General features: G+C 39.6%; 1 protein-coding gene and 1 long non-coding RNA gene across 2 annotated transcripts in view; one reads left to right on the top strand and one right to left on the bottom strand.

Moving 5' to 3' along the window:
• The window catches only part of rab11fip4b (RAB11 family interacting protein 4 (class II) b), a 36,886-nt gene extending 32,301 nt beyond the window's left edge, over nt 1–4,585 (top strand). The window contains exons 13-14 of the mRNA XM_062997356.1: nt 1,027–1,170; nt 1,449–4,585. Of these exons, the coding sequence (XP_062853426.1) occupies nt 1,027–1,170; nt 1,449–1,565 (261 nt within the window). The 3' untranslated portion in view covers nt 1,566–4,585. The remainder of the gene's footprint in view (nt 1–1,026; nt 1,171–1,448) is intronic.
• On the bottom strand, nt 219–6,330 carry LOC134316851 (uncharacterized). Its single transcript, XR_010013132.1, has 2 exons — nt 6,182–6,330; nt 219–621 (listed from the first exon to the last, which is right to left on the bottom strand). It is a non-coding gene; the product is annotated as an uncharacterized LOC134316851 (long non-coding RNA).
• Nucleotides 6,331–26,834: the final 20,504 nt, after the last annotated feature.

The raw sequence follows: 26,834 nt of genomic DNA, 5'->3' as shown, positions 1-26,834 counted from the left end.
ATATGGACTCATTTCATTGCTTAATAATTCATTCTTTTTCTTATTTTATGATGTCCTGATATTAAACTCGTCTGCACAGTCACTTCCATGATGGTTTGTTTCATATTGTTATTGTTTCTCAGCAACTTTGATGAAAAGAACATTAAGGGTCTCATTTATTCATATGTGAAATGAAATCACCACATTTAGTAGTTATTAGATACATCAGTACAGATCTGTTCCCATGTCACATTTTTATTGTTTAAAAGACATTTACACACGGCATCTTTTAACCTTGTACTTAGAAATATGAACAAGACTCGGCTAAGGCTGAGCGGCCTGTTGTTCTGATGGGCGGGACTAAGCCGAATAGGGTCTCTCTCTCTTATGACTGGTGCAATTACGACCTCTGCTGGCTGATTGGTGGCGCCTGCACAGAGATGAGAAAAGAGTGCTCTTGGGGTGTGTCTCTGCGTACACAACGCTAAGCTGCACTGCACTCGTCAAAGTGTAGGTGATAAGATTCATACGGCATGCTGCCCACGTGTTGGAGGGGGCGTGGGTTAGCTTCGTTCTCCTCAATCAGAGCAGGGATCAGCATTGGTGGAGAGGAAACATGATGCAATCAGGTAATTGGATGCACTAAAAAGGGAAAAAAAAAGGGGAAACTATGCATAAAGAAAATATATAAAAGAAATATGAACAAGACTGTATAGATTTATAAACTTAAATATAATTAGGGAAAACCTTCAGGCACCACAAAAAAGAGCCAGAATAAGTGATCACAGATCATAAAGTGGTCTTGAAAAATTAAGGAAAGGAAGCAGAACCTATGACGGATCAAGAGTCTGAGATAAAGCTGTCATTAAAATCATTCTGGGCCAGAGAACCGAATTTTGATCAGAGGTGTGAAATAAACGTCACAGAGACATGCAAAGTGATCTGAGATCAGCCGAGAAAAACTAAACCTGTGTTTAATGTGGTGATGGAGAGGAACAGATGTGAGATCAGCACCGTGAGAGAATGGTGTTTTGTGTTTGTGTGCAGGAGCACCAGAAGCTCCGGGAGCAGAATGAAGAACTGAATGGACAGATCCTCAGTCTGAGTCTACACGAAGCAAAGAACCTGTTTGCTACTCAGACCAAAGCTCAGTCACTAGCTGCTGAAATCGACAACGCCTCACGTGATCAGGTACTGTTCTAACTCGGATCAGATTCTGGTACTGTTCCTATCGAGATCTGATCCTGGTACTGTTCTAACAGTTCTCTTAAAATTCAGGCCAGGAACTCAGGAACCACTGGTTTGGTATGGAGAAGATGAGACAGGGTGTTAGTACCAGATTGTATGGAATAAATTATTGTTTTTTATTTGATCTTTTTTGTATGTTCCAGAAGGTTTTGATGTGTCTTTAGCTGGAAAGAGAATATGTATCGGTGTATTCTCACTCCTCATTGTTTCTCTCTCCACAGTTGATGGATGCCCTCAAAGAGCAGGAGGAGATAAACACCCGACTCCGGCAGTACATGGACAAGATTATATTAACCATCCTGGACCACAACCCATCCATCCTGGAAATTAAGCTCTAAAAATAAGCTGGTGGAACACTGGACTTATGTCGCCCCCTGCTGCCCTGGAGGAGGAACTGAGTTTTTCCTAGAGGATTTGCACTTCTTGGTGTAAAGTGAACTTAATGCACCCTTCCTGAGGATGGGTTCCTGTGCACTTTTCCAATGATACTTCATCATGGCTGCTGAATGGAAATCAGCGCTAGAGGAGCATGATGGGACTGTGAAATGAAGTGATTGGAAAGGATTTGCAACACTGGACGTGTCTTGCAATACACACATGCGACGGGTCACTAAAGTGGACAAGATGGTTAAAAATAAGTCCATTTTTTGTGAGTTATCAGAGCTGCTGATTGGTAATTGTAGTGTTAAGTACGTCAGTTCTGATGGCGTTATTGGCAGTGTAAGGCATTTTTATGTGAGGATTTAGAAAGTGTTTAATGGTCTGATGGATCATAGAAAGAGAGCGATGAAAACAGCAAGTGCTAGACAGAAGATTAGATGCTACAGAAGCACATCCTGATTTTCCAGAGTAACCAGTATCTTCAGGTTAACAAAGATGCAGTTTAAGTTAGGATTGATTAAACAATTACAGACCTGATCACATGACCAGCTCTAGCTTTTAGGTGCTTTGGGCCTTTAGTCTAAAATAGTGGATTTAACTGCAGAATAAATGTTTATATTAGCCAAGCTAGCTTGTAACAATGTGCAGCAATGTGTTTATCTAACCAAGCTGCCTCACCTAATGTTAATACAACATCTCCAGCTGTAGATATAAAACGTTACATCGCTAGTTAAGTTTAACAGAATTTTCAGTCATGTGATGTTGATTTATAATCAGGTTTGCGATTATTTAATTAAATTTAACTTTTTTCAAAATTAGTACGTGTGGTACCTTAACAAGTGCCAATATTAAATTTTCGGACCAGACTAATTGGTGTTCCATTTAAACTGTTAAGCGTTGTGTTATGAATTCGGTAGTATAAGTGAAAGGAGTTATGGGAATGCCTAATCTACCACTAAACATTTTTCAAAAATCTGTCTGTCTGCTGCCTTTTTAATAGGGCAGCTTTATCATTAACAATTATACAATTGTACAATTATAGTAGTGAATATGCTAAACTTACATTGTATAACCAGTTATCTGCTAATGCCCAGGCAATACAGAGCACAGAAACGCCACTGAAATCAAAGAGAGTGCAAAAATGGACTTGGTGTTGTGAATGTATGGATGTCAGTGTGAGAATTTTTTAATACTCATCTTTCTATTCTGTCATTTCGAAGTGCTTCCTGTTCTTAAACTGTTACAAGGCCAGGTTTGTAGGCAAGGTTTATAGATCAGCCATAAGCTGCTGTTACAGACAGCCTTTTTCTAATCAGGGTCTTTAATTCAGTGTTTTTATTCTAGGAATTATAGAATGTTTTTACACCAGCAATGTAAATCAATTAACAAAAATGTGGAATTTAAAGTCTGTGGATTGAATGGAAGAAAACCAGATTTAGATGAATTAATCTGATACTAAGAACTGATATCAGATGAATATTAGCCTGAATGCTGGTAAGAGATGTTCCAATTAACCCAAATGTAGTTGCTTAGCCATCCAGTTTACCACCAGTTTAGCATTACTGCTTAAAAAACTCAAGTCCAAATCATCACTAATTTATGCTAAATCTAATATAAAAACTTTATATGGTCTTAGGTGTGATGATTTAGGTATTCGGTTTGTGTGAACCAGTCGTATGCATTTGCTCAGTATCTGATCTGGTCCAGTCTGATACTCAGGCTCTGGTATCTGTATTGAACAGAAAATACATCAGGTGAACAATGGGATCTGTGCATTCCTATTATTTCTTAGATGTTGAATTGGGTGTAGTTTGTAATGTACTTGGTGACTGGGTCACTGTACACTTAAAATTGTGGTTGTTACAATTTCACAGAATGTTAGTTTTTGTTTAAATTACATAAACCGACCAGCAATCAATTTTTCCAGAAGCATAATGAAGGTAAGGTTGTTCTTCACATCCACTAAGGTAGTATTGTTTCATTTGTTTGTACCTTTAGCTTTGCACCATTGTCACAGTTGTTTTTGTATGTTTTATGCCATTTCTTTATTGTAAGTATTTGTGCCTTTTATGTACCAGTCCCACTGACAGACTGATTGTTTAGACTTCTTGCACATTTGTAAATCACATTATTTTAGTGGAATTTCAATGTAATCCCTAAACAACTGTAAATACTGTACATAATTAATCAGTTTTCTATTCTACAGTCAATTCACATTCCTTCTTTGCCACTTTTGTACTCATGATGTTTTTTTGTATCATCTGAAAAGTCTACTTTAAAGTTACTTGCAGATGAAAGCCAGAATTTTTTTCATGCTCTAGGTCTATCTTCCTGGGAAAAATAATTAAAAAGGTGCTTTATAATGAATCTAAAAGCAATATTACACCACTAATATAGTGACAGAAGCCACAAGCTGTAGCCTAATTGCTGAAAGCACTCTGGGTCTGCTGCACTGATTCAACATTATTCCATTTTGGAATTGGGTTATAAGATGTAGAAATATTAAAAACAGTGCATTGTAAATCACTACACTTTGTTTTCTCTCCAGATTCCTACAGTGATCAAACATTTGTCTAAAATCCTGTAGTTATGAGCCAAATATCAGCAAATCCAGACTATTAAAATCATCAAATGTGCTGTTTGCTGTTAGCCAGTCTACTGTGGTTAATGACGTCTAGCTTCTCCAACTTTAAATCACTTGTTTATGAAATTTTTTAATCTTTGACAGGGCAGAGGTTTCTCAGTGATTTGTATGTTTAATATGCAGATCATTTTAATTGCGTTCAATTTTCTGATTAGCCGTAAGATCAGCCTTGTTCATTGATTAATGTAACTTGAAGTATTGTTTTCTCTTTTTGTAAAATAGCTGTAATGTTCTGCATCATGTTGAATATGCAAAAAGAAGTCAACTTCAGCATGGTTTAGATAAACAGGATGTTACTGTGGCTAGACTTTTGAAAATAAATTCTAATGTCAATGTCTGGAGTCTTTTTTTTAATACTTATGCTATTCTTTACAGTGTTTAAAGGGGGTAAAATTATGGAAAGAAAAATCATTCAGTTAGCATAGTTTTAGTTAAATAATAATATTCATTTCAGTTTATTACCACTTCATAATGGTCAGGTTTGTGGTGGTTCTGATTTACCTGAAAACGCTTGGTTCAAGGCAGGAATACCCTGGACAGAGGGAAGACACACACACTCACACTTAGAGCAATTTTTAGAAGGGTCAGGTGGGAGGAAACCAGAGCACTAGCACTTTTCCACCAAAAGAACTCTGGTTCTTGAACCGGTTCTGTTCAGGTTTCTTCGAACCTTGGTGTTTTGTAGAGAACTGACCCAGTTTTTGGGAACCAAGCCTGTGTCATCAACGGTGGGTGTTACCCAAAGTAAAGAGTAGTATCATGATGGCAGAGCGTGTAGGTTACCTGCGAGCATTTGTGCTGCTGTTACAGATGTTTGTTTTTATACAAAAAGCATCGCTCAACTATCGGTGATAAGAAGCCATAGACGTGTTTGTTGCAGTTGTTGTTTTCTTTAGTTTACTGACGTGAGAAGCGTTTTGGGCTTTGTTCTCACCATGACTCTCGGCGTAAATAGCCGATGTGCTCAGCGCTAGGGGTTCTGAATCCGCAAAAAGCTTCACCTAAATAAAGCGTAACGTGGCTGAATGTACTAAAAGTAAGACACAGAAACACTCAATTTCTCTCCGTTATTACTGGTTACAAGCGCTCTATACTGCCCAAATTTATCGCTCATTATTTTAGTACAACAAGCCACGTTACGCTTTATTTTTCATGTTAAGTGTTGTTCGTTCTGTCCGGGTCAATTTAACCACGTTATATCACACCGTTCATCACTTTGAAAATATCAGCGAATATCAGAGGCAAACTGACTCAACATTTAATCAGGTGACTTTAAAAGATGAAAGTGCAGCAAACGTGGTTTAGCAGCTTCTCAAACCTCTAGACTGTGACACGCCCACAGATGACATCACGGTTCGCACTGAAAAACCAAGTACTGTATTCTTCGGTGCCAGATTAGAACGCTAGTTCGCTGTCTGGAACCTCTTTTTTTCGGTGGAAACACGCGGAACCGGTTATAAATCAAGTTCAGGAACCGGAACGGCGTCAGTGGAAAAGGGGTAGAACATGCGAACTCCACAGGTGTGCATTAGTGAATAAGTAATTTGTTGCGTTGTGATGAATTAGTGCCCTGTCCAGAGAGTTTCTGCCTTGCACACTGTGGGTAGCACTGAATCATCACAAGTCCGACTGAGATGAAGTCGTTAGTGAAAATGAATTAAATTTTAAATGTTACTAATCTTATTTCTTTTTGTATTATATAAATATTTATATAAATGTCTTTTCAATGCTTTGGCAATACTGTAACCACTACAACAGTCATGCTAATAAAGCTCTTTGAATTGAATTGAATTGAATTGAAAGTCCGCCAGCCGAAATCAGGACTAAATACTGTTAATACTTGTTTCACTAAAGCCTTCACACAACAACACTAACGGTAAAGTATTGAAAACAGTGTGAATCGACTCTATCAATTCTGTTTCCACTTACACATCTGAAATGAGTCACAATTAGAATCGACTCCGGGAATTGTAGAATCGAACGTCGGCGTCATTGTGTCACGTGATGTTGTTCCACTAATCAGGTTGAGGCAGTGTTGCCAACTTAGCGACTTTGTCGCTATATTTAGCGACTTTTCAGACCCCTCTAGCGACTTTTTTTCAAAAAAGCGACTAGCGACAAATCTAGCGACTTTTTCTGGTGTTATTGGAGACTTTTGGAGACTCGAACGTGAAAACACATTGTTCTGCAGTTACTGTCCTCAAGCACGGGCGGTCAGTATCACAGTCAGTGTTGCCAGATTGGGCGGGTTTCCACCAAAATGAGCAGATTTTGTTGGAAATTGGCAGGGAAAACACACTTTGGCAGGTGGACAAAATTTGGGCTGGTTTGTAATTATTTTGGCAGCTTAAAATATAAATAAAAAAAGCTATTGCTAAAGCAGGTGGAATATAAATAGGTCTCCCTTCTCCCTACCTTCTCCCACCACATCCAACCCGTTGTCAAAAGTTTGATTGACAGGTTATTCTATCCAGTCCAAGACACTGTTGCCACGCCCATCAATACAGTGATAGACACGTGATTTGAGTTGAATATGAAGGTAAGCAAGTCTCGTACATACAACCTCTCATATGTACGAGAGGGCAAACTTTCATTGCTTGCAAGTTCATTTTTATTTACATGCAAAGGGTTGTGTGTCCTAACAAATAATGCATTTCACAAACTTGGTAGGCTACTTTAAAGACATGCAAGCAAAAATAATTTGTCCTTTATAATGTATAATTACTGATCTGTACATTTTAAGATATTAATTTGTAGGTCATGATGGTTTAACTGGTTTATTATTTGTGAAATGCTAATCATCATCTGCTTATCCTGTGTTTTGGGCGTTTTTTCATGCATTTTGGCTGAAAATTACTGTCGCAATCTGGCAACCCTGGCCAGAGTAGCTCAGTGTTTTCTTAAAAAACAAAAACAAACCACGAATTAACAGAAGAATATTCATTTGTAGTTCTAAACATATTTAGGGTGTTTTTACCCACTTTTTGTCTCTCCCACGATGTTATTCCTCTTCTACAGCGTCAATTACATGCAAATTGATCATATGCAAATTAGGCGATGACGTCATTTAGCGACTTCCAGCGACTTTTAGGACAGCCAATAGCTACTTTCCTTACTGAGGAGTTGGCAACACTGGGTTGAGGAGCTCTTTAGTAAAGGTGAGGTGAATCATCGGTGCTGTGGTTTAGACTGTAGTTACATTTTTAAAGATGTATTTGTTTTATTAACTGTAATACATACAGCGAATAAAATAGAATTTGTATTGAAGGAACTACAGTGCAAGTATAGCTGAACTGTCTGAAATAAGGTTTTATAACAAAAGCTTAACTTTAAGGTCCTAGTTAATATGAGTTTTTTTTTTTTGCTAAGCTAATGGTCGATATTTCAATAGATGAACGAATGTAAAATAAAATAACTTAAATTCGCTGAATCAGTCTAGTAATTTAAGACGAAAAAAATGAAACATGACAATCTGCCCTGTAGAAACTGGCGGCTACAATCGACCGTTTGACAGAAATTAACGGGTTTTATTTTGAAATGCTTCAAATTTGTGCGCGTGTGAACCACGTGATCCTGAATAACAGACATAACGGTCAGTAACGGTACCGGCGACCTGCTTATTCAGGTGAGTTGGACTGGTTTGGTTGACAGAACTGTAGTTCAGGTGTCATGAATTAGAAGCTGTTGCAACACGAATGCTGCTGTACAGTCAAGCGAGCTTTACATTATCATGGGCTTAGATCATTCATCCAGCCAACATTTCGGCACCAAAGTTGTAGCATAGTGGAGAAGCGTGTGGTGTAAGTGCTGCACGGATCCAGCCACCCAAGTTTGATCTCTGATATTAGTGTGGGGACCTCTAAAGGTGTGTACAACATGGCTAGTGTGTTCTGGATCAATTGCACCACGGTGTGATTAACAGGGGCAGAATGATGAAGCAGCAGGTAATGTAGGTGCCACATCGATCTGGGTTTCTACGAACTTGTCTCAGAAAATAGTTAACTGATGGTTACTGTGTCTGAGGAAGCTCCTCATGTGTCTACATGAAACATATATTTACAGGTTTCTCTCACCTTTCTAAAACTTGGAAGTTGGGTTGGTTAGTTACATTTCGCACTAAAATTGTGTGAATGGCTGAGTAAGTAAATAAGTTAAACCCTTTCCGTAGTGTTTTCCTGTGTTTCTAGGCAGCCTCCAGATCTAACCCCATCACGGTCTGGGTAAAGTAGGCAATGAAAACGAATAATGTACCTACAGGTTGGGGGCGGCACGGTGGCTTAGTGGGTAGCACTGTCACCTCACAGCAAGAAGGTCCTGGGTTCGATCCCCAGGTGGGACGGTCTGGGTCCTTTCTGTGTGGAGTTTGCATGTTCTCCCCGTGTCTGCGTGGGTTTCCTCCGGGTGTTCCGGTTTCCTCCCACAATCCAAAGACATGCAAGTGAGGTGAACTGGAGATAAAAAATTGTCCATGACTGTGTTTGATATAACCTTGTGAACTGATTAATCTTGTGTAATGAGTAACTACCGTTCCTGTCATGAATGTAACCAAAAGTGTAAAACATGATGTTAAAATCCTAATAAACAAACAAAACAAACCTACGGGTTGTACTGTTCACTGTCAAGTGAGCTTTACATTACCATGGGCTTTACCATTGAGCAATTGTCTTATGCAATCTTATCATAAAGGGCCTGTGCGGCTGCAGCTTTTCTTAACACATGCTGCACATGATTTCCATTGTTGAATCTTTTGCAATGAACAGCTGATAAGTTGCAATGGGGTGTTTCTTCAACAGGGTTGGTTAAAAAAAAAAAAAACCCTGGAGCCATCCTGGTTCCCTACTGGTTATGATTCAACAACACTGGGCTTAGAAGTGGCTGTGCAAAATGAACACCTTTAAACTGGACTTCACTGAAGGATGTTGATTTTATTAACAGAATAAGCAAAAGTAAAGACCTCTTTGTTGTACACCAACTTTTAGGCCCACAGTGATGTTTGACTGCAAAGTGTTTCTTATGTTCCAGCAGCTTCTCCTTCATATTTCAGCAATCAGGTTATTTGCTTGTTCTTGGATTGCATCTGATCAAACAAACAATGCACTTGTCTTTTGTTCTGCACATAATCCATTTGTGCCAAGTACAGACACTGAAAAAGATGCAAATGTAGAGCATGTTCATGTTGTTTATAGTGTCTTTTGACCTCTGTGTCTAGATGATGGAACATTGCTGGGCTTTCAAACCAGTTCACTAGTATGCAGGAACCAATCAAGTAATGTGTCATTCTGATGGTGTTAAAATGACCTGATTATCGTGATATGATGTTTAGTGCAATGTAGAATGCTTTAAGAGATTAAAAGTGTGTAATTTTTTTTTCCTTTACATTTTTGATAGGTTGACTGAGTAAAATGCCTCAAACCTTATCCAAGTGTGGACATCCACTAAATGGCCTGGTCACAATACCTAAAACCGTCAGTAACGATCAGGAGAAAACAAGAATCCCACAAAAGAAGAGAAAGTGTAGGAGGCGAGGGAAGAAGGATTATGATAATTCAGTGCCGCAAGCCTGCACAGTTCCTGCTCAAGCTTCACAACATGAGGACTGGGAGAGCGAGATCGACGAGTTCTTACACAGAATGAGGGAGGAGAAGGAGAAAGAGATAAAAAATCAAAACCCATATGGTAATTTTTTTCTTGATTTTTTTTTTGTCTTTGTCTCCTATTTAGTCATTTCTAATTCCTGATTGTGAATCCATTGTGTTTCACAACCCCCAATTTGATCAAAAAGAGCCAGATTTCCACACATCCCTTCAGACATGTGTCCACTCTGAGGCTGCTTTTTATAATTTCCGGGTGCATCATATGGAGAGCCACGCTGAGCTCCATGTGACACCCGTCCCCCCATACTTGCACAGGCATGTGAACCGATCACAGCAGTAACAGACCCTGTCTGACTTTCCCTCCCTCAAACATGACCAACTGTGTTTGTGTGGACACCAGCCTGGTCTGTGGCTCTGCTGAGATTTGAACTTCTGCCATCTTTGGCAAGCGTAGGTGTTGTGCATGCTGCTGAATAAATGTAACAGGGAAATGAAACTGTTTGTGTGTGTGTGTGACAAGAATGTAGCAGTTAAAATAAAATAAATGCATAATTACTGTATATTGTTTTTACCTGCTGTTTTGTGTAGATGCTGAGGATGCCTTGAACACGGCAGCGTGTGATATGAGCCTGTACAACGTGTCCAGAACTCAAAGTCCAAAGCAGCTGCACTATTTCCCCTCTGCCCATCACAAACCTCCTGTGGAGTGGACCCACCACATCTACACTGTCGTACAGGACCAGTTTGCTGATGCTGAGGAGTAAACAACGCGTTCTAATAAATCCACTGATCAAAACTCTGAGGGATAGGGTGAGCAGGGGTCTAATTTAGGTTCAGCCCTGTTATAGTTTAGTTTTACCAGATAAGTACGTGTTCTGTTCTGTACGGCAAAACAATGCTTTAGCATTAACAGGTTATTTACTGTATTTTTAAATAGTTTTAAGTTGTTTTAAGGAATAACATGCCTCTTGACTGAAGATTCATTTCTATGGATTAGTTGATTAGAACTATGCATTTGTTTAGGGTGCTCACGAGTTGAAGCCTCAGTTCGGCCAAATGCATTCTCTATTCTTTTTTTTAACGACTATTTCTTTCAATCCTTACCTGCTGAAGCGAGCATGACTTTACAGTGCTCTAATGCACTGCAAATAAAGTTAGAAAAAAAATACTGTCTTTGTCTTTAGAAATCTTGAACTACTTTATCGAGTATGGTCAGGCTTTATAGGCTCACGAGTGAAAACAGTGGAACAGAAAAAATTTGAGTTTAAGGGTGTGATCACATAGGCTTGGGTTTTTAAATGAATTATATGCTCAATTACCTGTAATATTAGATGAGATGTAGACGATCTGGTGACTGGGAAGGCTATTAGAGTCCACTGGAAGCAATGTCTTGTGCTTTGTGACACTGCATTATCATGCTAGCTGTTATAAGATGCCACATTTTGTATGTCTTGGGTTGCACATGATCAGCAACAGATTGTTGCTTTTGAACCAAGCTTTGCATCAATTCATGCTGTTTATGCAAAACTCTGACTCTACCATCATGTTTCAGCGGAAATCTGGATTCAGAGCAGGTTGGGCTTTTTTTGTTTGTTTTGTGATGGTGAGTTTCATTGATTCTGTATCCACTGTAGCCTTAGATCTCCAGATTGGGAGTGGAACTTGATGTGGTCCTCTGCTGTAGTAGCCCATTTACCTACATTTACATTTTTGACATTTAGCAGATACTTTTATCTAAAGCGTGGATTCTAAAAAGTGGATTTACCTATAGAGCTGCCGCATTGTTTTCTGACCTGGAATTTTGCAGTTCAGAAATTAATATTTGGTGGGATAACTCCAGTTTTCAACCACAGCTTTTTTGCATCTTTATGCGTGTTCAGGGCGGCACGGTGGCTCAGTGGGTAGCACTGTCGCCTGGAAGGTCCTGGGTTTGATCCCCAAGTGGGGCAGTTAAGTGTTAAGTTTGCATGTTCTCCCTGTGTCTGCGTGGGTTTCCTCTGGGTGCACCGGTTTCCTCCCACAGTCCAAAGACATGCAAGTGAGGTGAATTGGCACTAAACTTGACACTAAATTGTCCATGACTGTGTTCGATATAACCTTGAGAAGTGATGAATCTTGTGTAACTACTGATCCTGTCATGAATGTAACCAAAAGTGTAAAACATGATGTTAAAATCCTAATAAACAAACAACCATTATGCATGTTCTCCACCTGACTTTCAAATTGCTGTTGCATGACTTTGTCACTTCTGGTACAAAAATTAAAGCGGCTCGGCTTGTGTTCACCTATTTCCCCTTCATCACATTCTAGAAATGGGGTTTAGGTCTGGAGATTGGGCTGGTCATGACAGGGTCTTGATCTGTTTGTCGTTCATCAACAACTTGACTGTCCTGCTAAAAAAGCAATCATTAGATTTGGGAAACATTCTCAGAATATCCTTGTACATGACCTGATTCATGCATCCTTAACTAAAACAAATCTGCTGATTCCAGCCTTGCTGAATCACACCCAGATCATTAAAGATCTGCCTCTAAATCTATTAGTGGGTGCGAGACACAGTGGCTTGTACACCCCAGCTGTCGTTTGCCGCTCTTATGTAGGTCACTTGATGTCACCCTACAGTTGAGTGTCTGCTGCTTGACTTTGTTCTTATTATTTGCCACCTTTAAAATTTTAAGTATGAAAGCAGCCTGACACTCATTTAATCGTTATTTTTATTTTATTTACTTTAGAGTAACTACTGGCACTGTTTATCCCCAGCTGGTACTGTGGCAAGAGGATAGTAATGGTAAGAATAGCAATGCTTAACTATGAATTGTTTAAGATGATCACTGAATCAGTACCTCATTAAGTGGAACGAGGTGCATGTGTTGGAATACATCAGCCACGGTAAAGTAAAAAAATGCTAGATGAGTAAATCTTAGTTAGTGATACTAGCCACTATAGAGCCTGTAGATGGCAGTACAGGACAAGTGTTTTCATCGTGCTTTAATTCTGTAACTATCATGTATGCTGGTTAAAATTCTAGAATTTATGTTTATTTACTTTTACTGTACTGCTTTTTAGTGGTATGTTGGCAAATGTCTAAAGTGGTTTATTGCTTCACTCTGCTTTTTGTCAGATTTGTCACATTATATGCTTGTATATCACCCAGAAAAAGCTGTAGAAAGGTCTTGTCTGTTTGAATGATTATTCTCAGTCACACAATTTTTATTTAATTATGAATTAATGATACCACTTAACAACAGCATACAGATTTCATAATCTACAGCACTGTAAATTATTCAACTCTTAACATCACTGCTAATCTGCAATGTATCAGTGTATTTTTAACCATTGTGATTTCAGTAGCGAGTATTTTAATATTTATTTCTGTTGAAATTAGTAATCTGTATGTGGTTCCATTTGGCACTTCAAGAGGTGGTTACATGGGGCGAGGCAAATCAATGAAAGGTGCAATGGGTAAAAGTTAGTCCTCACAAAGTAAACTACAAAACCATTGTAACAAATTGTTTACTTAATGCCACAATGGTGTCAGTTTAGCACAAAATTCATGCCATGTTTTGTTTATAGTATTTAGGGCCCATTGGTGTAGGTTCATAATGTTAAATGACAGACATTTTGTTGTCATTTTGTTGACATTTTGTTGTTCATCAATTACTGTTTTGAATTAACTAAATGCACTTCTGCAATGTTTACTTTTGTCAGCAGAGGCCAGTGCAGTTCATTAGTGTGTAACTGTTGTTCCTGCTGCTTTCAGGTTGTCCTTCAACTGCTGGCTTTTCATATTCTCACCAGAAACCTATTTCTAATCAAAATTAATCATACTAATCCTGTTTTTACGTTTGTCCTGGTATGATTTGGTTCTATAAAGGTTTTTCTTCATGACTATAGAACCAGTTGCACCAGCTTGTTTCTGTGGCTCAGCTTTTTCAGTGAAAGTGGTTCATCATTTTTTCTCTCAAACTTTAGAAAGCTCCTACACTTTTATGAATGCTGGCCTCCTTCTGGCCAGATGTTTTTAACGACAGCAGATGTAATTTGCACAAGAACATACGGTTGCACCATCCACATGTAGAACTAGTGATTAACCCACATGTAAATATCCAGCACTCTTCTACATCCTCACAAAATTCACCAGAGTAGATCACATTGGATATATTGGTGAAAGGTAACTGGAGGAAGTCATCATTTTAAATATGAAGAAATAGCTGGCAGAAATGGTGTTGCACAGCACTAACAGTCATCTGATTACACCACCAGTTGGTGTAAGACAAAGCCATGAGAGCCCATCCAAGTGGGCTAAAGTATTACATCGTCTTAAAATCTTGACCACAGTGTTTCCATGCTTTCATTTTCCTAAAAAATTTAATGTAAGGAATGGTTCACACCAAGTGTTTTATTTTTTAAGCACACTGACAATATTTGAACATCAACTTAATAAATGCCTTAATACTAAGACTGCATACATAGTTTTTTTTACTGTATAGAAAATGACACTTGATGGCAATTTTTAATTCTTGTATAAATATAGTAAAAGTTCTCTTTGTACCATCTTCCCTCTCGTACATGGAAAGTAAACTGATTATACAGTTTAGGATTAGCAGCACTAATTCGTGCCATTTAGGTCTTACAGAGCCAGACACAGTCTCGTAACAAAATACATGTCTGGGGAAATTTGTGAAAGTTTCTGAAATGAAAACTATACCTACTTTTTGCCCCCTATTTAATAAGAGGAGTTTATTCAAAAAATTAATGCCAGATGACTGTTTGAACTCAAGCAAACAAGTTGTCTTACATATAATGATTTATAAATAGGCCTACCGGATCCCGAACTGCCGGCTTTGAATCTCTGCTGTGCTATCAACCTGACTGGGCACCTAACAAATGCAGTTGTCTGTGTATAAGCAGTTTTTTTCTGAACCCAGCTTTGCAGTGATCAAGGCATGTTTGTGAAAGCTTCCATGCTAAAGATTTTTCCCAACACCTTTTTTGTCTCAATATAATTAGGCAATAATGTGCTGGCTGAGGGGAGCTAAGACTGTCATATGCCCCCTCCCAACACGTGCGCCATGTCAGATGCGCCAGCCAAATCTTTTCACTCATAAGGGCTGGAGTCTCACAGAGTCGTACCGCTCTTGCAGAGACACACTATGAACTCTGTGAGCACCCCATCACTCGTACAGACACAATCGACCTTTGTTCCTCAAGTACTGCCAAATGTGCCTGTTTGGATATCAGACCAGGCTGATGGCACCACCTAGGATTCGGCTTAAGATTCAGCAGTGGCAGGATAGCGTATTAGACTGCTCAGCCACCCAAGCTCACATTTTCTTTAACTGCTTTATTGTGCTTCATAACAATAAATGCAAGACAAGGACAGTCTGGCTAGAGTGTCAGTACCTAATTGGGATTTGCATTCACTCACACACAACCCAGGAGGATTTAGAGCAGGCAATGAACTGCTTTTTAAGCTTTTATAGGAACAATGTTAAAGTGCAGCACCCACTCCTGTGTCCAGATGTTCCATAGTAAAGGGCACAGTTTTTGAATTTCATGCCTGTGTAGATGTGTTGTGAGGCAGACTGCAGTTCCTTTGCAGACTCACTAGGGGTCTCTGTGTGTCTTTCTGTAGTTGATCTTAAGGCTTTGGAATTGTGTTGAGATTCAGAGCTCGTCTGTGTAGTTGGTCATAATGTCTCTCTACGTCCCTCTCTCCTTTCCTGTCTGGGTCAAGGTGCTGAATAATGAAACCGTCTGACTGGACAAATAGAAAAACAACGAGAGGGTGATGGAATTGATTTCGTCAGAAGAGAAAATGAAGAAGGGAGGTGAGGATCAGACGTTAATGTCATGTGTAATATTGCTGTCAATACGTATGCAGTGTTATTAATGCTCGCATATAAATAAATGACATTCAGAGAATATGGGTCGCATATGTTGCATAGCAGAAATGATTGCTGTGAGTTCATTCTCAGGAAAGAAAGGTCTGCTTTTGATGGAGAGGCCCAATGCCACATCCTCATTCTTTGCATTACTAAGAGCTATGATAAAGATGCTTCCTCCCACACACACAGTGGCTGACATCTTAGACAGCCTGGTGCAATACATTTGGTCCATTAGGCATTGCCTTTTACAGCCTCTTTCCTAGATTGTCTGGGGCTTGTGGCTGGTGGGGTTTGAGTTACCTGTAGATGATGATGAGGGGAGGTTATGATAGTGAGCAGAGAGATCTACTGAAATTAAATAAATCTTAGCTTAGTAAGTAGTCAGCACCTTGTCTTTTAAGAAGATTTAAATGTGGTGTGTTTCCTCAAAAGGATGGGAATAAAGTATGTCCCAATTTATCGTTACAAACGGCTTCCATATCATATCGGCTGTGTGTGTGTGTGTTGACATACTTTTTTGGCTCTGTCTTAGTCCCACTGGCATAGCGTCCTCCCAGAATCCAGGCCAAGCGCCACAGCACAAGGTCACCTCTCCTAACACTGGGCTTAGAGGAATAGGTGACCTCCTTCGCTTACACCATAGGAACAATTAAAGGAGAGATGCAGTGACAAACAGCCAAATTGTTTTGTGCTGATAAACGATTTCACAGCATTAAAAAATAAAATATTTTATTTTCACAGGAACTTAATGTTGTGAATTAGTTTATCATTGAAATTGGTTAAACATTGACCTGCAAAATACTAATTAACATTTTCAGCATTTAGCAGACACCTTTATCCAAAGCAACTTACAGTTAATGTTACAGTATACAGTCTGAGCAATTGAGGGTTAAGGGCCTTGCTCAAGGGTCCAACAGCAGCAACCTGGCAGTAGTGAGGCTTGAACCAGCAACCTTTTGTTTACTAGTCCTCTACCTTAACCACTAGGCTACAGCTTGCCTTGGGGCAAGATTAGATTGAATAAAATGTTTAAATATACAACCCCATATCAGAAAAAGTTGGGACAGCATGGAAAATACAAATAATAAAAAAACACAGACTCAACCTTTCCTGGATGCTGCTTTTGTACCAAACCATGATTACAATCACCTGTTAACTGTTTGGAATCACTGTTGATGCATGCTCAATAATCCAGGTACACAAATCCACAAAGTTGAATCAGTTCATCTGGACACAAGTTTGTTGTAGAGATATGTTTCGTCACTCAATCCGAATGACTTCTTCAGACTGAAGAAGTCATTCGAATTGAGTGACGAAACGTATCTCTACAACAAACTTGTGTCCAGATGAACTGATTCAACTTTGTGGATGTTTGGAATCACATCATTATTTAGTTTTTTTTAACTCATAACCAGCCCTAAATTGCCCCATCCCAACTTTTTTTGGAATGTGTTGCAGGCCTGAAATGCAGGAATGGAGGTATATTAACAAATGAAATGAAGTTGAGTTGGCATATCTTGCTAACTGCAACTAAAGACTGGCAATGCAGATTAATGTATAAAATTTTGTATACATGTAAGACCTGATTAGTTCTTTAAGTTTATTTTAGGATGCTAAATTGAATTTAAAACCAAAATGAATCCCCAAGTTGAAAGTTAGCTGTTGCTGAAATAAGTTATAGCTAAATTGTTAACTGAACTAAATTTCTGGGTAAAATTTGCCAGCCTCAGATTGACAGGGTGTCAGGAATGAGGGAGAAATGCACAATCATGCGCAGTATTCGTACCAGCTCCATAGTACGAATTTATTACATCTTAATAGTTCTTTGTTTAGCAAAGACCTTAGTGTATTCATAATACATTAAGTCAAGGGAAGCTGCCGTCAAACTTGTGATCATAAACTTCACTTGGATGTCCTGGTGGTGCACAGAAAGTCATGCCGTGATCGTTGTTATTCACCCCAAGGGCAGGGCCTTCCACCAGCCAGCAGAGGCCACAATTGCAGCAACAATGAGGAATCCCTTCAGCCAACACGTCCTCAGACACAGCCATGTCTGTTTAGATGCCTAGCTGGCCTACAGCAGAACTCCAGATCTCAGTGGTGGGTGGGAGCATAAGAGCATACTTAGTTTCTGTCTCACAAAAAAAACAATGCTTTACCGGCTGTAATTTTTTTTTGCTGTTTTTTTAATCTGGTTAACATTTTTAGGTGTAACAAGGTTGCAATGTGGCTCAATGATGTGTGTTTGTCGCTGAATGAATGGAATGAGGTCTGGCATTCCAGCCGTGCTACCTCATCCCTCTTTAAATCTCCCACATTTTTAACACACCAGCAAAGCCAGTGCTTAAAAAGTTTCTGTGTGTTTCATCATTTGTCTCAGTTGTGTTGTTGCTTCTTTTCTGAGCGTTCACCATCCAACTAATTAGTGCACTTAATAAGGTTCACGTTAAACGAACGTCGCTCTAAGGCACGTTGCAGATTGTGCAGATTGTTGTTTGGCATTGCTTACATGCCAGTCATATTGTGCCACAGTTCAACATGGTTATGTGAACGGGTGAGTCATGGCGTCTCCTGATCGCTAACTTTCCCCTGAAGACTCTTGACACTTTCACAAGTTCGTCTTTGGAAAGGAGGTTTTAAAACACATGTTGAGAAACAGAATTTATTCAAGATCTTCATGTAAAGAAACAAGATGTTCTGTCTTTCACCCACATTTCTGAACCTGTCTGGTTTTGTGTTCTGAGACGGGGCACAACACTAGCTGTCCAAGTTAACTTTAACCCAGATCATTCAAAAAATGTCTTTATAGTAATAATATAAAAAACGGATGTCAGTCTCTCATGTCTTACATCCACATGTTCTGCTTTATCTAGATGTGCTACCCCTGCCTTACATTATTGTTTTAAATCACCTTTAACATCATTTTTGGTGAAAACCAGCCATTATTTGTACTGTTTACAGACAGATTTACTGAAATATAATGTGGGAGGTAAAAATGCATTAAGGGGTCAAATCAACTACATGATTTTTGTTACAAAAATCCACTTCTCTCTCATTTATAGCTTATTGTTGTTTACACAGGCACTTTCACTTGTGAAATGAAGATAATGCACATTTATTTCCATGGTGTATTTAAACGAAAAATGCTGTTCAGGTCTGGAACCTCTTTTCAGCTATAACTTGTGCCCCTAGTGTACCTTTGTCAACATTAAGTACTTTGTCCACAAGATTTTATGTAGAACTGTTCTTTGACGGCTCATGTGCACTGAAGCTTAGCTGCACATAAAAAAAATTACTTCTATATTCAGGGTTTATAATTTTGATGATAGAGAGCACACACTGTGACTTGGCACCCATCCAAAACTGCCCAGTCAATATTCTAACAAAAAAAAAAAAAGCTGAGGGACAGTGGTAGCTCAGTGGTTAAGGTAATGGACTAGTAATCAGAAGATTGCAGGTTTAAGCCTCACGTCTGCCAGGTTTCCACTGTTGGGCCCTTGAGCAAGGCCCTTAACCCTAAATTGCTTAGATTGTATACAATCACAATTGTGAGTCACTTTGGATAAAGGTGTCTGTTAAATACTGTAAATGATGTTACAAGATTTTCTGTATGTGTCCCAGTCTGTATCTTTCTGCTCCTGACAAATCAGCACACCACCACACAGGGCGTTACTGGTTTAAATATTATTTAGTTTGCTCTTTCTTGTGATGCAGGGAAATAAAGTTCATGCACAAACTTGCTAGCTTTGTGTGTTTTCTGATTGATACCAGTAAAGTTTATGTGAACATCACCAAACTGAACCAACAATATTTTTTTGCCAGGTGTAAATTTGTGTCTCGCTTTGGCACGTTTGCCCAGGTGAGTTAGTTTGATGCAGAGTTCTCATTGCTGGCAGTGGAATGAACCGTTACGCCACACAGCTATGTTTGATGTGGCAGTAATGAGTCATGGCTTCTCTCCCCTCTTTATTCTTCTGCATGTAGACTCTGATCCTGACCTTTTTTTATTAAAATCCACATACTCATCAAAAAAGGCTTTTCCTGTTATTAACTTAAGGTGGACCACCTCAATCCTGTGGCTATATCAATACGTGCTAATGTTTAATTATTTAAATACAGTGCCACTGTCATGAATTTGAAACATAAACAGATGTCAGAGACAAACCCCCTTTGTCATATTTCATATTGATATTTACACTTGCACCTTCACATACAAGTGTACCTTTGTAGTCATACAGTTGTACAGTATGAATTGTAGAAATTAAGAATAGTCAGGACACAAAGCACAGGTTATGTAAAAAAGGGGGCTAGTATAAGATATTATGGACATTTTAAAGACGACTTTTACTTGTTTTGCTTCATGTAAAAAGGCTCTTTAAAAGTGGAGCTGTGTGGTGGCCCACTTTCTAAATTTAAACAGGAAGAGCTATTGTTCAACCTGCCACATGAGCTACTTCAGCAGTGTGAATGTAAACACGGAACCATGTCTTATGGTTAGAAAGGTTTATAATCTGCGACACTGTTTGGATCGTTTGATGACAAAATTATTGTAGGCTACACTCACTGAGCATTGTCTGGTACGTTCATGCCTGGAGCACATCTGTTTCTCTCTACACTCGATCAACTTTTTTTGATTGATTTATTTATCAGTTAAAGGTACACATCTCAGTTAGAATCTCAGCTATGCTGTTAGCCGGCCAGACATCTACACAGACTGGCTGTGTCTGCGGGTCAGGTGGCCGAAGATTGGCGCCCTGTCTAGGGTATTCCTGCCTTACACCAAACTGGATCCACTGCAACCCTGACCCAGGAAAAGCAGTTTATAAAAATGAAGTTTAGCTGTTAAAATGGACTCCTATAGGACCTTTACTGACCAACTGATGTTTGTGTGTTGGCCTATTTTTGGCAGCCCCAGTTCCTGTATTATATATTATTACTGAAGTACTTTCTGCACACTTTACCTGTAAGTTTTGACACTAGTTTTCTTTTGCTCTCTATTTATAGAAATGTCCTATTGTTCTTCTAATAATACAATGCTAAGGGTGGCACAGTGGCTAAGTGGGTAGCACTGTCGCCTCACAGCAAGAAGGTCCTGGGTTCGATCCCCAGGTGGGGCGGTCTGGGTCCTTTCTGTGTGGAGTTTGCATGTTCTCCCCGTGTCTGCATGTGTTTACTCCGGGTGCTCCGGTTTCCTCCCACAGTCCAAAGACATGCAAGTGAGGTGAACTGGAGATACTAAATTGTCCATGACTGTGTTCGATATAACCTTGTGTGAACTGATGAACCTTGTGTAACGAGTAACTACCGTTCCTGTCATGAATGTAACCAAAGTGTAAAACATGACGTTAAAATCCTAATAAACAAACAAACAATAATACAATGATAACAAAATGTTGGCCTATCATGCAGCTATCAGTTGCTGTTATAGAAAAAGCCTCAACCAGAAAAAAGGGTCATTCTTTAACATCTGGTATTAACGAATTGCATTTTTTTATTGCACTGACTTAAATAAACCCTGGTTCTTCCCATGGATCTGTACCTGATTAATGGCATCTTTATGGCGCCAACTTGGCTAATTCGCCTTAAAGTGTGATGAGTCATTCTTAAAAAAATAGTGGCACAGTTAACCATGATACACTCATACCAGCACCACAAACACACTACCATGATACACACATACCAGCACCACAAACACACTACCATGTTACACTCATACCAGCACCACAAACACACTACCATGATACACTCATACCAGCACCACAAACACACTACCATGATACACTCATACCAGCACCACAAACACACTACCATGATGCAGTCATGTCAGCACCACAAACACACTACCATGATACACAAAAACCAGCACCACAAACACACTACCATGTTACACAAAAACCAGCACCACAAACACACTACCATGATACACTCATGTCAGCACCACAAACACACTACCATGTTACACAAAAACCAGCACCACACTACCATGATGCAGTCATGCCAGCACCACAAACACACTACCATGATACACTCAAGGGTGAACAAGATCTAGATGATCTGGAGAGGCTCTTAGATTCTGATCAAGCATATTCGTGTAAAATGCAAGATCTAGCTTGATGCCTAGCTTCGTGCATTTGCATGTGTAATGCTGTATTTTCATTCTCTATAACAGGAGATATTGGACCATCGTTTTTGGAGAAGCCTCTACAGGAAAGACGTGTCAGGTTTTTTGGGGGGTTTTTTTTGTTTGTTTTGGATCTGTGGTTAATTAATTGCATGTTTTGTTGTACTGCCTAAGAGAACTGAGCCAAAAAGAGGAAATACAGTTTCTTCCCATGGATCTTCAATTGATTAATGAGTTATTATGGTGCCGGCTTGGCAAACATGCCTGAAGGTGTGATGAATCATTCTTAAAGCACACTGGTGGCACAGTAAAACGTTCTCTATTTGCGTTTTTTGACACCACATCCAACATTAATAACTGTGACTGTTCACTCCACCTTCCTTTGTAGGAAAGAGCCTCTGAGATCTGCCTGTAAAAGTGTATGCTTTCATTCCTTTATTACCCATAATGCTTGGGGCAGGAGTCAGTCCTCAGCAGGCGCTTACCTGTTGGCAGGTATCTGATTTCTCGTACCCCTCTGGGCTTTGTACCTGATCTCTCTAAATCATGCAAATACCTTCTAAGCTTTGAACTCATTTGAATATCTTTGTTTTAGAGTGACGATAAAATTCAGCCTTTAACCAGATATTTGTGTTTTGAATGAATTTGAATGATCAGTTATTTCTAAATGAAAATATTCTTGAAACAGGGCGAGCTCTGATGATTGATATTCAGGTTAATGTTTCATACAGGCCCGTTGGTCTGTTTGGGACACCTCCAACACATCAGTATCCCAGAACGAGCTCTAACCTGCCCGAGCGTTTCTCCTGACTCATGCACAATACAGAGATGAGAAGATGGACATGATCTTCTCAGACAAGAATCATCTTTTCAGCCATTCGCAAATTCTTCTATTGTGGTTCTCTTTTGAATAGGCACTCCAGTGGCACAACAGGCTAAGGGCACATTCACATGAGAAGCGGCAAAACCGATTTTGCGCCGGCTGTGACATTGTTTTCTATGGAGTGAGACGGTGCTGTTTAGCTTGCTGGTGCAATTCCCTAAGCGGTGTGCATCGCGCACTTTTGCAGAGTTGGGCTCATGATTTATGCGCTTGCCTCGGTTTACCTGATTAAACTTTGGCCCAGTTTGCCACTGACGTTTTCAACTTTCTGATATGATGTAGTAAAAACAACTCAGGCTGCACGAACAACACTTAATGTGAACAAAACGTGACTTATTGTATTAAAACAACGACAAAGGAATTCAATTAGTGGAGAGAATATATCCAGTAATAATTAAGAGAGGTTTCGTGTTTCTGTGTTGTTCTTTTAGTGTATTAAACCACGTTAAGCTTTTTTAACGATCAGCGTTTTAGACTCTCTCAGAAAAGTTGATTCTCATAATTTCTCAGCACATCGAGCTGTAACACAAGTGTAAAGATGGAACAGTGAGGAAAATACAGCTAAACACAGATACATGTGGATGCTTTCAGAGTGGATTTGACAGTTATTTTACACAAATGCATATTAGCGTGGTGGTGCACTGAGCGCTGAGCAAAGCAGCAGTTTGTGCCAAGGCTTGCGGTTTTGCCATGTATGCACCCTAATACAGAAACCCACAGCTGCCAAGACTAGTCTTAATGGTGCGCAATAGGCTGTGTATGGGGGAGGGAATTTTGGATGGGATAGAACCTTCTTGCCACTGCAACCATGGTGCTCCTGCTGTCTGGCTGAGGTAAAGCGGTGACTGACAGCTTTCACATGCCACATCTGGTTGCCGCTAGATGTGGCAGAACTTGGCGGTTCGCTCAGGGCTCGAAACTCGGCTCTTGAACGTTATGTGTGGACTGTTCAGCAACTCGATTCTAGCTGAAAAATATCTAGCATGTTAAATATCTGAAGCAGTCGCAGACTCAAAATCGTGTAGTGTGAAAGGCGCTGTGAGCATTTTGCGAGTGCCATGTCGAACTACAGCCAATGAGAACGCCAGATATGGAGTGAGGGGAAATCTGGGGGAGGAGTGTAAAAATGTGGGACAGAGGCATAATATGATTTCTATCAGGAATACATCGGCACACACAAGCTTTACAGTATTTTGTGATCTTATCGTCCACGCCAAACCATAACATTGCAAAAAAGCCAAATCCACTCAGATTCATTTATTTTTCCTCTTTGCTTTTACGCCGCACATCAGCGCACAAACAACTCAGATCGCTCGCTTATTGTTGACATGCATTTTTGGACGTAGTATCATTAAACCCCTCGTCACTTCTCGTGTGTGTTTTTGTGACAAAACTTAGTTTGGGAGACCAGATAGACTCGCCTGCGATTCCTCCAGGTGAAAGATCGTGTAGTGTGTAATCCCTGTATGCCGATCAGTCATGTAGTGTGAAATACACAATGATTTAAAAGACTCCCAATTGCAAGAGATCCAGTCGTGTAGTGGGAACTGTACAGCGATCTGACAACTTGGAAAGTTGTTTAGTGTGAACTTGGCATTAGTCAGCATAGGTGTTGTGCAGCCAGTGCACAACACAAAAACAGAGTATCTTCAATTAAGGGGTTCATTAAGCTTAAGCAGTACATGCTGCTCCTGAACTTAATAAAAAAACACTAGACAAAGTGAAAAGTTTACAAACGCTTATAAATGTGTGTTTGCCATGCCAGTCTTTTTCTGTTTAAGATTTTTGGAGCTCTTCTTTTTCTGTGACTAAATAATTGTAACCCATACTTTACCACAGTTGATTTTCTAAATTCTGCTATGCACAGACACTATTTTGGTGGTGTAGACAGGTTTGTAATGTAATTTAACTCTGTACTAGGTCCCCTAATTTCTTTCTAGGGATTACGATTAACTACACTTGGTGACTTTTCTGTGCCCATATAAACAGGACTACTTAGACTGCTCTCTCTATATTACAATTACATGGACTAATAGTCTTCTGCCAGGGTTGGCAAGAAAGAAGGCCACCTTTAGTTTGGAAAGTGGTGTGTTGTACTGTCCACAATCAAATGAGCTTTAAAGTGAGAATGAAGACTGCCATGTACTTCAAAGCTCAGGTACGTGTTGCTGATTACATAGACAAAGAAATAGCAGAAGTGAATTATTTCCTGCACAGCAGCCTATAAACTTATGGAGAAGACCCAGGAGTACTTGAGTATGTTCTCCTTTGAGAGTTTATGTGTGTGTGTGTGTATGTGTGTGTGTGTGTGTGTGTGTGTTTTAAAAAGATCAGTTGCTCTTTGAACAAGTCTTTTTATTCATTTCTTTTTTGATGAGTCATCTCTTAAACAAAAGAGTGTAAAGGGTGTGTGTAAAGAACCAGAACTGTACTTACTAATCCATATCCTGTGATACTTACTACTTGAATGCTTTTACTTCCATCAGTGCAGAATAAAAACAATATAAAATTAGGGAAGTGAATCAGTGGTCTATTATGCTTTGTCACCACAGCTGAAATCCGGGTTCAAATCCCAGAGTTGCAACCTATCCGCTGTGTTTCCTACCTTTCACCCAATGAATCACACCTGCTACGACCCTGACTAGGTTAAAGTTGTGGTAAAACAGACATTATAAAACAGATAGTTCCGGTCCTAAAATCTGATTGGCTGAGCCGCGTTCGAAGCCGTTGTAAAATCCCCGATAAACGCACACCTAGGACCACCTCACATCATTCCATATTAATACGCCACTGAAAAGAAAAAGTTAATGTTATTTTCGCCCTCATGTTGCCTAGCAACACTGTTAATCGAACTATTTTGCGTCGCGGAAGAATGCTTTATTGTAAGTTTATACACAATAAATACATTTATGAATCTAACATTGTTGTATTTATTATATTTTATGTTGACCGCCATTTTATAAAAACAATAAGCCACTCAAGACCGTGCATTACTGTTATGATTTTAGCACGGGGAAAGAAGTTTTAGGCACTCCGCTTCGCGTCGTGCCAAAAACGTCATCCCCGTGCTAAAATCACAGTAATGCACGGCCTCTCGTGGCTTATTGCTTTAATGAATGAATGAATAAGCTTGACTTGCAGAGTGTTTGTTTATTAGGATTTTAACGTCATGTTTTACACTTTGGTTACATTCATGACAGAAACATTAGTTACTTGTTACACAAGGTTCATCAGTTCACAAGGTTATATCAAACACAGTCATGTACAATTTAGTGTCTTCAATCTACCTCACGTGCATGTCTTTGGACTGTGGGAGGAAACCGGAGCACCCGGAGGAAACCCACGCAGACATGGGGAGAACATGCAAACTCCACACAGAAAGGACCCGGACCGCCCCACCTGGGGATCGAACCCAGGACCTTCTTGCTGTGAGGCAACAGTGCTACCCACTTAGCCACCATGCCGTTTCTTTCAGAGTGTAAATCCTGGACCTGTCATTACCTTTAATTCAGCATTATGTCAGACTGACATGGGCGATGCTCTAACAGATGCACCATCAATAAAGCAAGTTGTTTGATAACAGCTCTTGTTCTTCTTTTTTTCTTAAGCTGCACAATTAAGGTTTATAAATTAAAATTACTGTCCTATGTAATTTTATTCTGCACTGTGATGTGATATGAATCAGAAAATCAGACTTGTACACTTGTATGGAGGTGTACAGTACAGTAAATCTAAACCCAGCCTCCTTGAGTCCAGACGTCCAGTTTGGAGTTTGCAGATAATTCGGATTGGCTCTAATAATAGTGTAGATAGCACAGCACAGTCAGGTGCTTCTGAAACCTGTGTGAAATGCCTAGTGTGTGTGTGTGTGTGTGTGTAAGTAGATCAGAGCTGAGTGCGAGCTCACACTCATGAGATAATCAGCACTCATAAGGCGATGTCGAGAAAAGCTGAGGATTATTTGGGTGTTAAAATGCTCACTGTTCTGTCTGCTCACACCGAGTGTGTTTACAGCTTCCACTCTACTGCCAAGGCTTTCATTAAGATTTGTGTTTCAATGTTGGACGAAACACCTAGTTTACAAGTGATCAAATAA

Source organism: Trichomycterus rosablanca, chromosome 6 (genome assembly GCF_030014385.1).
Source record: "Trichomycterus rosablanca isolate fTriRos1 chromosome 6, fTriRos1.hap1, whole genome shotgun sequence".
In the NCBI taxonomy this organism is placed as follows: domain Eukaryota; kingdom Metazoa; phylum Chordata; class Actinopteri; order Siluriformes; family Trichomycteridae; genus Trichomycterus; species Trichomycterus rosablanca.
Note: the sequence above shows the minus strand (reverse complement) of the source record. Positions and strands in the feature narration are given on the sequence as shown.